This window comes from Sander vitreus, chromosome 3 (genome assembly GCF_031162955.1).
Source record: "Sander vitreus isolate 19-12246 chromosome 3, sanVit1, whole genome shotgun sequence".
Taxonomy (NCBI): Eukaryota; Metazoa; Chordata; class Actinopteri; order Perciformes; family Percidae; genus Sander; species Sander vitreus.
Genome location: NC_135857.1, coordinates 17995656 through 18011642, shown reverse-complemented (window position 1 = coordinate 18011642; position 15987 = coordinate 17995656). Strand labels below are relative to the sequence as shown.

At 41.9% G+C, this 15987-nt stretch overlaps 1 protein-coding gene and 1 non-coding gene across 2 annotated transcripts in view; both read left to right on the top strand.

Moving 5' to 3' along the window:
* Positions 1-15987, top strand: part of arhgef17 (Rho guanine nucleotide exchange factor (GEF) 17) — a 65296-nt gene that overhangs the window by 37370 nt on the left and 11939 nt on the right. The window contains exons 2-3 of the mRNA XM_078246330.1: positions 9343-9420; positions 11680-11862. Coding sequence (XP_078102456.1) covers positions 9343-9420; positions 11680-11862 — 261 coding nt within the window. The remainder of the gene's footprint in view (positions 1-9342; positions 9421-11679; positions 11863-15987) is intronic.
* On the top strand, positions 13871-13943 carry trnam-cau (transfer RNA methionine (anticodon CAU)). The gene has a single exon. It is a non-coding gene; the product is annotated as a tRNA-Met (tRNA).

Sequence of the window (15987 nt, the reverse complement as noted above, 5' to 3'; positions counted from 1 at the left end):
ATTGTGTTACCGTTGGACAGAACCAGGCTAGCAGTTTCTTATGCTAAGCTAAGCTAACCAGCTATTGGCTCAAGTTACATATTTAGCATACAGACATGAATGGTGTTGATCGTCTCATCTAACTCTCGACAAGAAAGCAAATTTCTGCTTCCCAAGATGTCGAACAATCCTTTATTAACTTAGATAAAGAAGCTGCCAATATCAGGTTATATAGCCTACCTCTTACAGCTCTGTACAACAATGTTGAAAGTAGTCTGTAAGTACATACCAGCTACACTTGGTTTACCTTAGTATCATTATTTTGATAATAGAAAAATAGATTTGTATCAAAATACACATAGTGATAGATAATCAAGGGATTACTCCCTCACTCTTCTATTCGTTGTGTTGTACCTGTTAGGCCAGGACAACATGACATGTTTTTGGTACAGACAAACCACAATATACAGTATCGAAACATAACCTTGTTGGCAATATATCATTATTTGTAAGAAGCCGTATGCTTCTTTTTTTTAAGCTCAAAGTGATAGAGCTGCGGTCTTTACAGCTGGGTCCCAGTCTTTTTGTCGGCGGCGTACGTCACAGAGAGAGAAGAAAGTGACCTTACAAAATATTTGATGGCCCAAAATTGAAAGCAGCTGCGGCACTTGGAAATTATGATTGGGAACTTCTATCCTTCATTGACAAAATACCACTTTTAGATACTAAATTTTGTGTACAAAACAGGTACAGGATGAAAAGTTATTATCTGTCCTATAATGAATACATCACATTACATTATACAATTGAACACCTTGTATGGCATTCAGTTTTTCTGATTTAGCAGCCCTCAAACGCCAAGGTTTGGCCTTGTCAAACTACCATGAGCAAAATTACAGCAACAGTTTTGTACAGTTTTATACAAACAAAAAGTAAGCTGCAACACAGTAGTAGCAGTACTATATTAGAGTGTACAGAACAATATACACTCACAGCAAAGGCAGACAGTACATAGTTGATACACCACATGACCTTGGCTACATGAAACTAAAATAGTTTCTGCCTGTGCTCTTGGCTACATGAAACTAAAATAGTTTCTGCCTGTGCTCTGACTCTGGTTTATGTTGTCTTTACTGTCGTGCTGTAATGTTTGGCTGCAGTTGTGACGAATAACTTACTTTATGGACCCCCTGTGTCCACACCATTATCAAGACACCAGAGCTCGCAGAGGGACTCATGAGAACATGCTGTACTACTCACTTGCATACTGTACACACTGTTTGGCTCTTTCTTTCACACACACAGTCGAGGGTTTCTTCTCAGATCCCCTCCAGTGTTAATAAGTGACAGGCAGAATCCTGCGAATCATCTATCCTGTCACGGTTACCGCCATGCCACAGGCTACAACCATGACTACCAAGTAACGTTTGAGATTGTGACTGTGTCTTAGAGAAAAGAATAACCGGATACTTAACATATTATGGCATACTCTTTGTTCCCCTCTGGGAATTCTATCTCAAATGAGCAGGCTGTGATGTACAGACCTGTCTCTCTAAACAGATCTTAGCTTGGGCTGTTTTGGGCTGATTAAATTACACAAACACATTCTTGCTCTTCAGGCCACATCATTCCTAAGATCTGGGTGGTTAAATAGATCAAAGTTATCAGATTACAAATAATTTAAAGCTGAGATTTTAAGACCTCTGAAAATAGGTGACTCCTTAGGTTTATGAAAGATATTTAATTTAGGAGATACTACATAAGATATATGCGTGCAATATTAGTTATTCATGCTTGATTACAAAGATATTTAAGCAACAGCGTATATTATCTCATTGTCTCTCCCGCTGTCTGGTGGCCACTGTTCGCATTAAATGCTCTGCGTCCTCTCCTTCGTCTGCCTCACGACTCTGCGAGCCTGCTCTCCGTGTTGTAAAGTTCAGGTTTTAAAAGGTGTATTTACAAAAGTTGTGTTGTGGGAAAACAAGAATAGTCTTTTAGCATCTTTGTCTTCAATAGTGTTCTCTATGTAGAAACATGTGGTTTTCCACTGTCAGCCTGCAGCCTCCGAGAGTGTCTCTCTCCAGAAACATCTCAAACTAAAAAGCTCTTCGAAACACCTGCATGCCTGGCTTAAATCAGATCGACCAACACACCCTCATGTGACTTGTCAGTCTGGCCCTGTACATCAGCCTAACTACACACACTATCAGCCGACACAGCCTAAAATGTAACGATCCACTTTATCGTAAACATTCAAACCAGCACTGTTATTTGTGCTTGTGCATCGACATTCATGAGGTACTTGCATTGACCATTTATGGTTGAATGTGGGTGTGTAGAGGGTGGGATATAAGGCATGTGGACTGTAATTTATAAATGAAACATTGCCTGCAGGTGTGCATGCGCACAGTTTTATTAATCGGATTATTTTTTGGCCCACGTTATCTTTTTCTTTTATGCTTACATACACTTTGAGTGTGGATCCTACGCACTCTTTTATTCATGAGGCCTCAGGTGTCAGGGCCGAGGCTCTGAGTTTCCAAGTTATTTTTTTGTTTTTCTATTGGATATTCATTTTGTCAGTGGTGGCAAACAACCAAGGGGCTGTGAGTTCTGTGCCTGTTGTACTAAAGCCCAAATTATACTCTGCACTCATGTGACTACTATAGTCTGAGGGTTCTTGTGATATACATGTTAATGTTGTCATACATGCCAGTATATGCAGATGCCTAATGTAGTATAAACAGAACTGTGTCCACTGTCTAGCCATTTTGGAGTACATCCAGCCCTAAAAAGAAACATTTCTGCCAGCTGAAGAGCTGGATCTGATCTTCTTTGAGGACCAATGAAGAGGGTTTTTTTTCACTGCATTTTTTCATAATCAAGACATAATCAAGTGAGAAATATGATATATATTTTTTTAATTTAAGTGGCTTTATTGGCATGACTGCATACATTACATGTCAAAGCATGTTAAGCAAGCAAAACTTTATTTATATAGCACATTTCATTCCAGGTGGAAGCACAATGTCCTGCACAATGCGAGAACTACCACAGAAGTTGCAACCACAAACAATATGTGGATAGTGTAAAGATAAAACATTAGACATAGTAAACACAATTAAAACAGACTAATTAAATAGGTTTCTCTTATAAATTTGAGAAAAGGTCAGGTGTCATGAGTGGAATGTAGCTATCATTAATGAGATTAGTTACACTTGTGCTTAGGCTCATTAAACTTCTGTGTTAACTCCCTACCACTGCTTTTCTCAAGATTGTTTAAAAGATAATTCCAGTGTATTACTACCTGGCTCTTACTTTTGTAATTTAGTCCATCTTTTTTATCAGCTTTGATAAAATTGATTTGGAATTTAAACAAACCGTGAAAACAATTAAATCAAATAACCTAACTAGACTAGAGTTACTCCCCAACCTCTACCTTGTGAGACAGACAGGGGAAAAATAAGATGGAAAACATTGTCTCATCCTGTGTCCTCATAGCACCACACAGTGTGTGACTGTTGTTTTATTATGCTGACTGGGCTCTCTGGTCTGTGGCTTGACTCCGACTGGACTGAGTGTCTTGTCTTCAGCTCTGCTGTTGTGAGAGACGAGCCTTTCCTGTGACCATTCAGCCTCTCAGCTGGGATTCCTATGGTAACCCTGCTAGCAAAGTGGAACTAGCATTCCTAGCATTATTGCACCATTTTGTGTGTGTGTGTGTGTGTGTGTGTGTGTGCGTGTGCATGCGTTTGTGTGTGTATTATCAGATAAAGACGACCAGCACAGAACACAGGAACATTTCCCTTCTTGTTTACCTCATTGCCACACACGTGTGTGTTATTCCCATCCATCCATCCATCCATCTTCATCCGCTTATCCGGGGTCGGGTCGCGGGGGTAGCAGCTCCAGCAGGGGACCCCAAACTTCCCTTTCCCCGGGCCACATTAACCAGCTCCGACTGGGGGATCCCGAGGCGTTCCCAGGCCAGGTTAGAGATATAATCCCTCCACCTAGTCCTGGGTCTCCCCCGAGGCCTCCTCCCAGCTGGACGTGCCTGGAACACCTCCCTAGGGAGGCGCCCAGGGGGCATCCTTACCAGATGCCCGAACCACCTCAACTGGCTCCTTTCGACGCAAAGGAGCAGCGGCTCTACTCCGAGCTCCTCACGGATAACTGAGCTTCTCACCCTATCTCTAAGGGAGACGCCAGCTACCCTCCTGAGGAAACCCATTTCGCCGCTTGTACCCTGGATCTTGTTCTTTCGGTCATGACCCAGCCTTCATGACCATAGGTGAGGGTAGGAACAAAAACTGACCGGTAGATTGAGAGCTTTGCCTTCTGGCTCAGCTCTCTTTTCGTCACAACGGTGCGATAAATTGAATGTAATACCGCACCTGCTGTGCCGATTCTCCGACCAATCTCCCGCTCCATTGTCCCCTCACTCGCGAACAAGACCCCCAAGGTACTTGAACTCCTTCACTTGGGGTAAGGACTCATTCCCTACCTGGAGAAGGCACTCCATCGGTTTCCTGCTGAGAACCATGGCCTCCGATTTAGAGGTGCTGATCCTCATCCCAGCCGCTTCACACTCGGCTGCGAACCGATCCAGTGAGTGCTGAAGGTCACAGGCCGATGATGCCATCAGGACCACATCATCTGCAAAAGCAGCGATGAGATCCCCAGCCCACCGAACTGCAACCCCTCTCCACCCCGACTACGCCTCGATATCCTGTCCATAAATACTACAAACAGGATTGGTGACAAAGCGCAGCCCTGGCGGAGGCCAACTCTCACCTGAAACGAGTCCGACTTACTGCCGAGAACCCGGACACAGCTCTCGCTTGGTCGTACAGAGATTGGATGGCCCTGAGAAGGGACCCTCACCCTGTACTCCCGCAGCACCTCCCACAGTATCTCCCGGGGCACCCGGTCATACGCCTTCTCCAGATCCACAAAACACATGTAGACTGGTTGGGCATACTCCCAGGCTCCCTCCAGGATCCTTGCAGAGTAAAGATCTGGTCCGTTGTTCCACGACCAGGACGGAATCCGCATTGTTCCTCTTCAACCTGAGATTCGACTATCGACCGAACCCTCCTTTCCAGCACCTTGGAGTAGACTTTACCGGGAGGCTGAGAAGTGTGATACCCCTGTAATTGGCACACACCTCTGGTCCCCCTTTTAAAAAAAGGGGAACCACCACCCCGGTCTGCCACTCCTCAGGCACCGTCCCAGACTTCCACGCAATGCTGAAGAGGCGTGTCAACCAAGACAACCCTCCACACCCAGAGCTTTAAGCATTTCTGGACGGATCTCATCAATTCCTGGGGCTTTGCCACTGTGGAGTTGTTTAACTACCTCAGCAACCTCCACCAGGGAAATTGATGCCAATCCCCCCTCATCCTCCAGCTCTGCCTCTACCATAGAGGGCGTATTAGTCGGATTTAGGAGTTCCTCAAAGTGCTCCTTCCACCGCCCTCTATTACCTCCTCAGTTGAGGTCAACAGCGTCCCATCCTTACTGTACACAGCTTGGATGGTTCCCCGCTTCCCCTCCTGAGGTGGCGAACGGTTTTCCAGAAGCACCTTGGTGCCGACCGAAAGTCCTTCTCCATGTCTTCTCCGAACTTCTCCCACACACGCTGCTTTGCCTCTTTCACGGCAGAGGCTGCAGCCCTTCGGGCCCCTTCGGGTACCTTGCAACTGCCTCCGGAGTCGCTCTGGGATAACATATCCCGAAAGACTCCTTCTTCAGTCGGACGGCTTCCCTGACCACCGGTGTCCACCACGGTGTTCGTGGGTTACCGCCCCTTGAGGCACCTAAGACCCTAAGACCACAGCTCCTCACCGCAGCTTCAGCAATGGAAACTTTGAACATCGTCCACTCAGGTTCAATGCCCCCAGCCTCCACAGGGATGCACGAAAAGCTCCGCCGGAGGTGTGAGTTGAAAGTCTGTCGGACAGGGGCCTCCTCCAGACGTTCCCACTTTACCCGCACTACCCGCTTTGGGCTTACCAGGTCTGTCCAGAGTCTTCCCCCACCCCCTGACCCAACTCACCACCAGATGGTGATCGGTTGACAGCTCCGCCCCTCTCTTCACCCGAGTGTCCAAAACATATGGCCTCAGATCAGATGAAACGATTATAAAATCGATCATTGACCTTTGGCCTAGGGTGCTCTGGTACCAAGTACACTTATGAGCATCCCTATGTTCGAACATGGTGTTCGTTATAGACAATCCATGACTAGCACAGAAGTCCAACAACAAACAACCACTCTGGTTTAGATCAGGGAGGCCGTTCCTCCCAATCACGCTCTCCATGTGTCTCCATCATTACCCACGCGCGCGCTGAAGTCCCCAGCAGAACTATGGGAGTCCCCGACTGAGCCCCATACAGGACTCCACCCAAGGTCTCCAAGAAGGCCGAATACTCTGAACTCTTGTTTGGTGCATATGCACAAACAACAGTCAGAGTTTTTCCCCCACAACTCGCGCAGGCGTGGGAGGCGACCCTCTCGTCCCACCGGGTTAAACTCCAACGTAGCGGCGCCAGCCGGGGGCTTGTGAGTATCCCCACACCCGCCCGGCGCCACACCATGGGCAACTCCGGAGAAGAAAAGAGTCCAACCCCTATCCAGGAGTATGGTTCCAGAACCAAGTGTGTTATTCCCTTCATCATTAATTGGACAGCTCTCTGAGTCCATATCACTCCTACTGTTGTGTGTGTGTGTGTGTGTGTGTGTGTGTGTGTGTGTGTGTGAGAGAGAGACTGTGCCAGGAGATGCTGACTGAAACAGCATCTATCACTGCAGTTTAAGATACTGGGGAAATCCTGCTTTTACTACATATACTGTACACTACATAAATACTGCAGGTTGTAGTATTTCTGAGAGAGCACTGCAGTTCATAGATAGATAGATAGATAGATAGATTAGTGTTACTGCCTAGCAATGCAGTTGTGCTTTATGTTTGATAGCATTATTCTCAACAAATTATCATCGGTTGGCCCAAGTGGGTGATTGATTGATTGTAAGATATAATCCTGAAACCATTAGGTAGGTAATTAACAGACAGCAAATGATGTGATAATAATTATGATTTATCATTTTACTTACTAATCAACACAAATGCCAAACATCTGTGGATATTTGCTACATATTTATAATAATAGTTAATCAATAATACAAAATGATTTACCTATTGTATATACCTATATTGAGTTTTTTTTTTTTTTTTTGCTGATGGTCAGAAAAACAAGCAGTTTGAAGATTTCACTCTGGGGTTCAATTGTGATGTACATTTTCTATTTTCTGATAGAGTATGAACTTTTAATTGAACAATATAAAACATTGACTGTCTTTATTTATAACAAAGAGGTACATAAATAATCTTACAAAAACCCAGCAACAACTGTTACAAACCAGGAGTTTATGAAGTCCATTGAAGACCATTAAAGTTCATTTTTAAATCTAATTCTAAATCTAAAATATTGAAAGTCTTCTTAGCTTATTTGCTGTTCACATCTTTAATTTTGGTGCAATACTGTCAGAGCTTGACAACAAAAGAATTAAACCTGGGTTTTAAGTTAATCTATTTAGATTTGCAGGTGTGACATTTTACCCAGAAAGATCAGCAACTGAATTATGAATACTATAAAAAGGTCAAGATAAATAACACTTGAGAAACTGGGATTCAGGACACTTTGGCAGAGCTGCTGCTACAGTATCAGGGCACTGAACCAAGATGTATTTTGAATAGATGAGTGTCCCTATTTGGAGGGTAATTTAGGAGTATAGATGGATGATTACTGCGGTATTGTGTGTTTCCCTCTTTAGCCCTGCATTTATTCCTCCTACTCCATTGTGTTTGTGTTTATACCTCAGGGTAGAGTAGACTTGGACTACATCTCTCACTCTGCGAAGGAGCAAACGGTGTGGATCTTGGGAAAATTATTTAATAAGAGATGAGTCACTGGTGGTAACGTCAGCCTAACATTTACTATAAAAAAAACAAAAAACATAATGCTTTTCTCTCATTTTAGAAGGCAGGTTTTCCACTCGCAATTACTTAATGACACACACTCCTCCATCCACCCAACTTTCATCCTCGGGTGGTATCCCACAGCGCCCCTGGGATCCCTTCAGATGCCAAACACTAAACATGGCCTTTCTGGGAAGTTATTGTTACGGTTATTTATAGGGCACAGTGGTGCTGGCAGAGCGGAGCAAGGGAGGAAGGAAAAAATCCTCGTGTGTTTTTGTGGCCTGTGTGTTTGTGAAAAGACAGTGAGATACATTGTGGTTACATATGCACCGTAGGATTTTGCCTGTGGCTCCGTTTGATATTTACAAGTATGGTACCAGAATATTTTTGGAGACTCCCCTGAGACCCCTGAGATAATATGTCTGACTTGTTCCATGATCCTTATATACTCCCCTTGTTATTCTCCCACCTCTCACTCTCTGTCTCACACACACACACACACACACACACACACACACACACACACACTCACTCTCTCTCTCACACACACACACACACACACACACACACACACACACACACACACACACACACACACACACACCCACCCACATAGCCTGTCTCAAGTCATAGGATAGACGTCATCACATTACAGTATAACCAGAGAAAAGAGGGATGGATTTGTACCTTTTGTAGCACACACCACACACCAAATGTTTGGTGTTTTTGCTTCTGATTTTGATCCATCTCACAGTGCAGAAAAGTAAATGAAATTATCATATATCATGTACAATAAATCATCAAATTATGTTGACATTTTTTGTTTTTTTGTCTTCCCTTCTTCCCGTCATCTGTCTTTCTTCATCTCTCACTTTTATTCTCTCTTTTTCCTTCTCGGCCGCAATGCGTTGGGCTTTTTGTTCACTGTGTGTTGAGCAGCTTATTCACTTGCATATGAATATGCAACAATGACAACATATTTGCAGTCTTGTCTGTGTTGGTTTATAATATCATTGACATTAAAGATCTGATGTTTCAATCAAACAGTTGAAGGAAACTGGTAGGAACCAAAAAGTCAGAAAGTACTCCGTGATTACTTTGCTTCTCCAAGAAGATTAGGCCTATTAGACCAATAATTGAGAAACACTACAAAGTGGTTTGAGAATTAAGGCTTGCATACAACAAGATTGTTGTCCTAAATGGCTAGGTGTTACGATGGAGGCACAGGTGCATATCGGTGTATTGAGTGCTGGGTGCAGTCTACACATTTTGTATCCTTTAGTAGAATGTTCCTCTAACTAATGACGGTATGAATATGTGAAGAAGATAAATCTACTGTAAATGCAGTGATGATTGACCTTCTGTTTTCACAGGACATGAGGAAACATGTGATGATGACCCTCTTGGACACAGAGCAGTCATATGTGGAGTCACTACGCAGTCTCATTCAGGTAACACATACACATTTCACACTTCTTGCATTTCTGGTCTAATAGGAGAGCAACATTTACTTATAGGCACACACCTTCTTTTTGAGCGTTTTGCCATCACACATGCGCGTGGCACACACACACACACACACACACACACACACACACACACACACACACACAGAGCATGGTGGATTCACAGATGGCTGAGGACATCAATAACAAATGTAGTTAACAAAGGTGTTATGCAATCCACTTATTGTCATTCCGTCAGGCTAATCTGCAAACCCCATCACAACTCACTATCATCAGCATTATTATCCACCTACACACTCACTCACTCACTCACTCTCTCTCTCTCTCTCTCTCTCTCTCTCTCTCTCTCTCTCTCTCTCACACCACCATCCCCTATATCCTGTCACCATTCGCTGTGTGTGGGCGAACAGTGTATGTGTGCTTGCATTCAGCTGTGTGACATGGGTGTGTGTGGTTGGGATTGTGCATGCACATCCCACATGCACACCAATTTTTCTGCGCTTCTCCCTATACATGTGTTTCTGTGTGTGTGTATGTGTGTGTGGCCACAAAGTGAATAATCCTGGGCTGTGTTTCCATGGCGACAAAGGGAAAGTAAGTGTTACCACGGTGACGGCAGTGAGAGTGCAGATCCCTGAAGAAGGGTGTCAGATGTGGTTCAGCTGAGACAGCTCTACAGCAGCGCTTCCCAAAATTGAAATCGGACTCTTTCTCCTTGTTTCTTTTTTGGGGGGGGGGGGCTTAGGATGGTCTCAGATACCTGGTCTGACGTAAAGAATTAATATGAGCTGTACTAATCAATGTTTTTATAATAACATTGGATCAAATGCTTACATGTACGTGAAAGATGTTGCACATAGTGTCAGACCCACACAAACCGTAACTATCACAGACCGTGCAGTCCCCCACTTCATACTTAGCATTTTAGCCTATTGTAGTTCATAGGAACTAACAGAAGAGCAAATATTGGACTTGAATCAATGTGTGACATAATCGCTGTCACCAGATTGGACTGACTTTTAGATAATGTTACATTAAAACACTACACAGTAGTAGGGAGTAGGGAGATACCTAAAAGATGCAGCGCAAGTAGCTCTGTGGAAGCAGGGTTGGAGGCCACTAATCTAGAGCTACCCTCTCACAGTTTATTCATTAGCCGACTAATTTCCAATCGACAATTATAGTCACATCTATGGGATAACAATGACATTTGAGAAGATACTTTGGCCTTTCAGAAACACTTGTTGATAAGAGATCTTCATTATCAAAGAAGTCCAAAACAACCCTGTCTTTATCAAACTGTGTGTGGCTCCATCTGAATTAAAAGTAGGAAGCTTCCATTAGAACCCGATGCTTCCGTGTGACATAAAGTTACTAGACTCTTATTTACTGAAACATATTTTTAAGATAAATTAGTTAAAGGAAGCTGAATCACTGCTGCGTTAAAACATATATCTGTGTCCCAACTTAGTTCAAAACAAATGTTTTAGCCAGAAGATTGGATTAGTCATCAAATGTGTCATGGAGTCAGGCAGTGAGCCACACACGGTTGACTGGACTGAACAGCTTCTGGAGCCTCGGGTCACATCGGTCTAAATCCGTTTTATACAGTAAATTAAATCTCTAAATTTCCCTCGGCTTTTAATGGATTGCTGTGTGCATGTCTATGAGGCAGAGTGTGTCACACGCTGCTGAAAACCTGATAAATCTACAAAAGCCGATTTGTATTGTGTGTATGGAGTTACCTTGAGACCAGAGTAAAAGAAAAGGAAATGTAATCATTAGGAGAAAAGAAGAAGGAAAGGGTGTGAAGTTATATGCAGACACAGTTTTGATGTAACTACTTGAATGCAGCTTAATCCGTTTGTTACTGTGGCATTTACGCCAACGTGGCCGATGCCGCATTCACATCATGTTGTTCAGACTGCAATTGTGGAGTTATCAGTGATTCCTGACTTCTATCTCCTACTTGGTGAAAAGAACTGAATAGAAAGGGTTACCAAACCTGGAGCAAAATGTCTGCCAACATTCACTGGCAATTACATCTTGATAAAATCCAATATTAACACGTATAATAATCATCATACATTAGCTAATTTAAAAGGAGCTGTAACAATAATTACATCTCAAAGTTCTCAATGCTAGAAACTTGTCAAACAAATTGCCCTGGCAGCCATCATAACTTGGTGCATATTTAAATGATTTGAAATGGCCTGTAACTAACTGGTTGTCTTGTCCCCTCAGGGCTACATGCGTCCTCTCAAACAGCAGGACAGCGGCTCCATAGTGGACCCTCTGCTGGTGGACGAGATGTTTTACCAGATACCGGAGATCCTGGAGCACCATGAGCACTTCCTCGAGCAAGTCGCCGGCTGTGTCAGCCAATGGCACGATAGGCAGACCGTCGGAAACATCCTTATTCAATCCGTGAGTAGAGATGACAATAAAGTGTCATCTCCTGTTATCTTTAATAATAAGATATGTAATTCATATGAGTCATTATTATGCGTTTAAACTTTACAAATAGGAGTATTGAAATGATTCATTGCATCAATGCATCGCGATGCGGACGTGGATGATTCTGCATCCATGCAGTGACAGACCATAATCGATTATTGCCTACTGATGCTACTTGTTGATTTCCTGCTCGCTCCTTTTTTTGTTTCTGCCTTTTGTCTGTTGTGTTCGGCCGCGCTGCATTCAGGAAGTGTCTTTTTCAAGAGCAGATACAATAAAAAGGGGATTTCATATACTGTATGTCTGCTTGAATTTGTCGATGAAAACCGTGTGTAGTAATATATAATAATATTGAGGTGAAGCATTGTGATGCATCGTGATTTTGAATCGTTGACAGGGTAATTGTAATCAAATTGAATCGTGAGAGCAGTGAAGATTTACACCCGCACAGTCACATTTTCAGAAGGGGAAGCCAGCTATTTTACACTTTTGAAAGTTTAGTTATAATCTGACTTTGGATGGAATTAGTTTGAATTTGAGGATTACTACATGTAATGCTCTCTCCTTTCATCCAGCTGCTCCGCCGTTACTTTCCCTGACTTAAGTATTTTATTTTCATGCACGTGCCCACGTTAAAAAGCCAATTAGAAAGCGGTTTACCCTCAAACGTGGCAGAGAAAATCGGCTTTCTCTAGGAGAAATCTGGCTGGGGAAATCAGGTTTGTCGTTTACATGATGCTAAGAGAACAGGTCACTGTGGAAAGCGCCGGACTGAGGAGTTTTCAACTCTCTTCTTCTTTGTGTTGTAGGAATGTATTAAGCATATGTTAGCTTGTGTATGTGGCATGTAAGGTGAGTGTGTGAGATAGTTAACCTCTGACCGTAGCAGTAATTCCTTTACTTCTCTCAATAGCATCCATCATGAAAACAAAGGCTGGTGGTGTGTAGACTTTGTGTTAAAATGCAACAGTGTGAATTATAGTAGCATCCCCAAGCTCAAATCAACGGTAACTAATGAACAGCCCACCTAAAAGTACAACTAAGATGCAGTGCACTTTACTTCTCTGGGATGATTGTATTGTTATGTTATATATTTGCTTTTATTCTCCTTGCAAGATAAGAAAAGGGACAGAATTTCCAGTAAGGTTTGATAGCAGACTGTTGATCAGCTCTGGAAAGCGGTGGTTTTCAAATTCAGGCTTAGTTAAAGGGGTAAGAAATGCAGTTGCAGTTTTATTATGAAAACAATGTTTGAAAACCAAAATTCTGATTTCTGATCTACTGTGGTGCAGCAGTAAAGTGTAACATGTAATTTACTATAGACTCCAGAGCTTGAATAAATAAACAGTCTTTAAAAGCATTATTGACAGCAGGGTGGACTGGAGGAAACTGTTTTTAATAAGAGACAGTTAGTTGGCAACATTGGTTTAATATGTTGTCTTCCCAGTGACCTCTTTTCGACCCATTTACAATTTCCCGTGACCGGAGGGCGGTTCTCAACCTAGACTTTGTCAGTGCTCCAAAACATCTGAGTTGGGCTAAATGTCAGTTTTCTGTCTTTTAGAATGAAAGGGCAAAGAAGGTCTTGTCTCAGCTAACCATTTACATATCGTCAGAAATTCACTTAAGCACATAGAGCACAGTTTCTTCATAGACAGACCAATTGACCAGAATGCAGTGTGGCTACAGGCAGCTTTTGTTTTTTAAACCCTCACTCTCTTGCTATGTTAATGCTATTGTTGTCCCTCTCAGCAGCTCACAGCTTGAATGAAACGGTTTCACAAACTCTAAATGGAGACACAAACTGTCACACAATGTGAGAAATGCAGGAAACCACTAACTGAATTAAAAGCAGATGATGATGGTTGAGGGAAAAATTGCAGAGAGAGAGCGAGAGATCTCCCCCATTCCTTCTTTTTCCCCCTCCTTCTCACTCCGCTGCAGCTCTTTAAGTGTCAGCAGCTGTAGCATGCTATGTGCCTCGTTGGCGCAGTAGGCAGCGCGTCAGTCTCATAATCTGAAGGTCGTGAGTTCGAGCCTCACACGGGGCAGTGTTTTACTCTGCTGTCTGCTCTTTAAAGTGGCAGATCTGCTGTGTCTTTGCTCGATGGTTTGTGCAAAATGTCAGCTTTGTCTCACAAACAGCTGGAAATGCAAATTCTGTAAAATATTACAATAGATTTTACAGCACTGAATTTGTACTTGTTTGTGTTATTAATCGCCAATAATCATCTGCTATTTGCTTATAAAAAGATATAGATATAAAACAGATATGTCATCTAAACAGATATATCATCTATATATTTTGCGGCGTTGATTGTGATGGATTTACAGTTTTAGACTCTGCTGATATGTTTAACAACATTTTTTTCATTTCTTTTGCACACTTTAAACAAATATATTTATAAAATCCATCCACGTATCAGACTCCGCAGGGTAAAGTGATTGAAGTACTGGTCTTATTTTCATTGTTGTCTGTGGTGTTTTCACAGTTAAATTCATCATGATGGTTCATTTTGTTCATCCATGATATCCTGGGACTTCACATCCAAATCAACCAACACATAGGAAATAAATACTTAAAAAAAATCAAACCTTAAAAGTATAGATGAAAACATCTTATACAACAAAACAATATTCCATTACAAAAAAATAAAACAATTACATTAAAATTAGAGTTCCATGTATCAAGAACTAAAACCTGTAAAAGCTGCCCTCTAGTTGTGAAAGAAATCAGGTCAGGGTGAATCATCTGTGTGTGTTTATTTGTATGTTTTATGGAGGGAAATAACTATTATTCTATTCTTTTCTAACGGCAGCCGAAACAAATTGAATGCCACTAACACCAAGGTTTCTTTGGTAATCTCTTCGATTACAGCTCTTTTTTTGCTGTTATTATGATGTAGTTACACAGTGACAAATACAATATGTATTAAATGTTAACTGTATTAAATAGCTTAAAGTAAACCAATATAGAAATGCGATAGTTTTCTCTTATTTGTACCATTTGTTATTCTTGATTGTTTACCCAAATGCAAGAATGTACCTGGGAAATATTCATCCTGGAATGGGTAATGGATATTTTTTGGTGTTGGTGAAAAGTAAATAAGCTTGTGAAATCTTCTGATATTAAATGAGAATGTTATTTTCAACAAGTTTGATCCTACAATAGTTGTATTATTCTTTTTGATTATGCATAAAAAGTAGTCGGGGTTAATCGCATTAATGTCATAGTTAACTCGCAATTAATCTCATTTTAATGCTCTTATCAACATTGAAAAGTGGATCGGCTTGCTTTGTGCTTTTGTCGCCTGGCTTTGACGAGGGGGCAGAGAATTCACATCAGCTGTGTGCTTGGCCATCAAGTGGTATTTCAGACTGGACGTGCTGCGATGATAGCTCAGTTCACAACCACAAAACACACAGATCACTTCGGTCTTGTCAATGGAACCATTTGGCAACTTTTTAAAAGTAAACTTTCCATTCAGAATCTTATTGGCATCCATTTCGGCGTCTCCCGCTCGCCATCCACTCAAAACCTAACGCTAGCCTACTACTCTTTGGCCGGCTCGCAAGCCCAAACAAGTGTTGTTTTGTTTCGGTCTAGCTAGATCCGGTGTGGTGTTGTAGTTTTTCTGATGTTACTAGTTGTTGCAACAGCATGTGAAAAAAAACTACAAAGTTTGCTAGGCCAAAAAGAACGTTAAAATAAAAAATATTGACGCCGTTAAAATGGTTTGTGTTAACGCCGTTAATAACGCGTTTAACTGACAGCACTAATAAAAAGTAAAAAAAATAAATTTAAAAAAATAAAAAAAAGCAAATAACATACTGAAATCATTATGTCTTATTATGTCCCCTTTCCCCACCACCACAAATCAACTAATTATTTCAGGTCTTATAGCACCTCAGATATTCTGCTTTAAGGTATTGGTGAACTTAAACCTTTATTTTACAAACAGGGTTGTGGTTTAAATGACAGGTGGCATATAACTGCACCAATCTCTACCTGCTTTTCATAAAAACGTGTTCCGTCAACTCAATGTTAAATACGCTATTGTCACATAAAAGTGTACACATAGTAACTTCAATTTA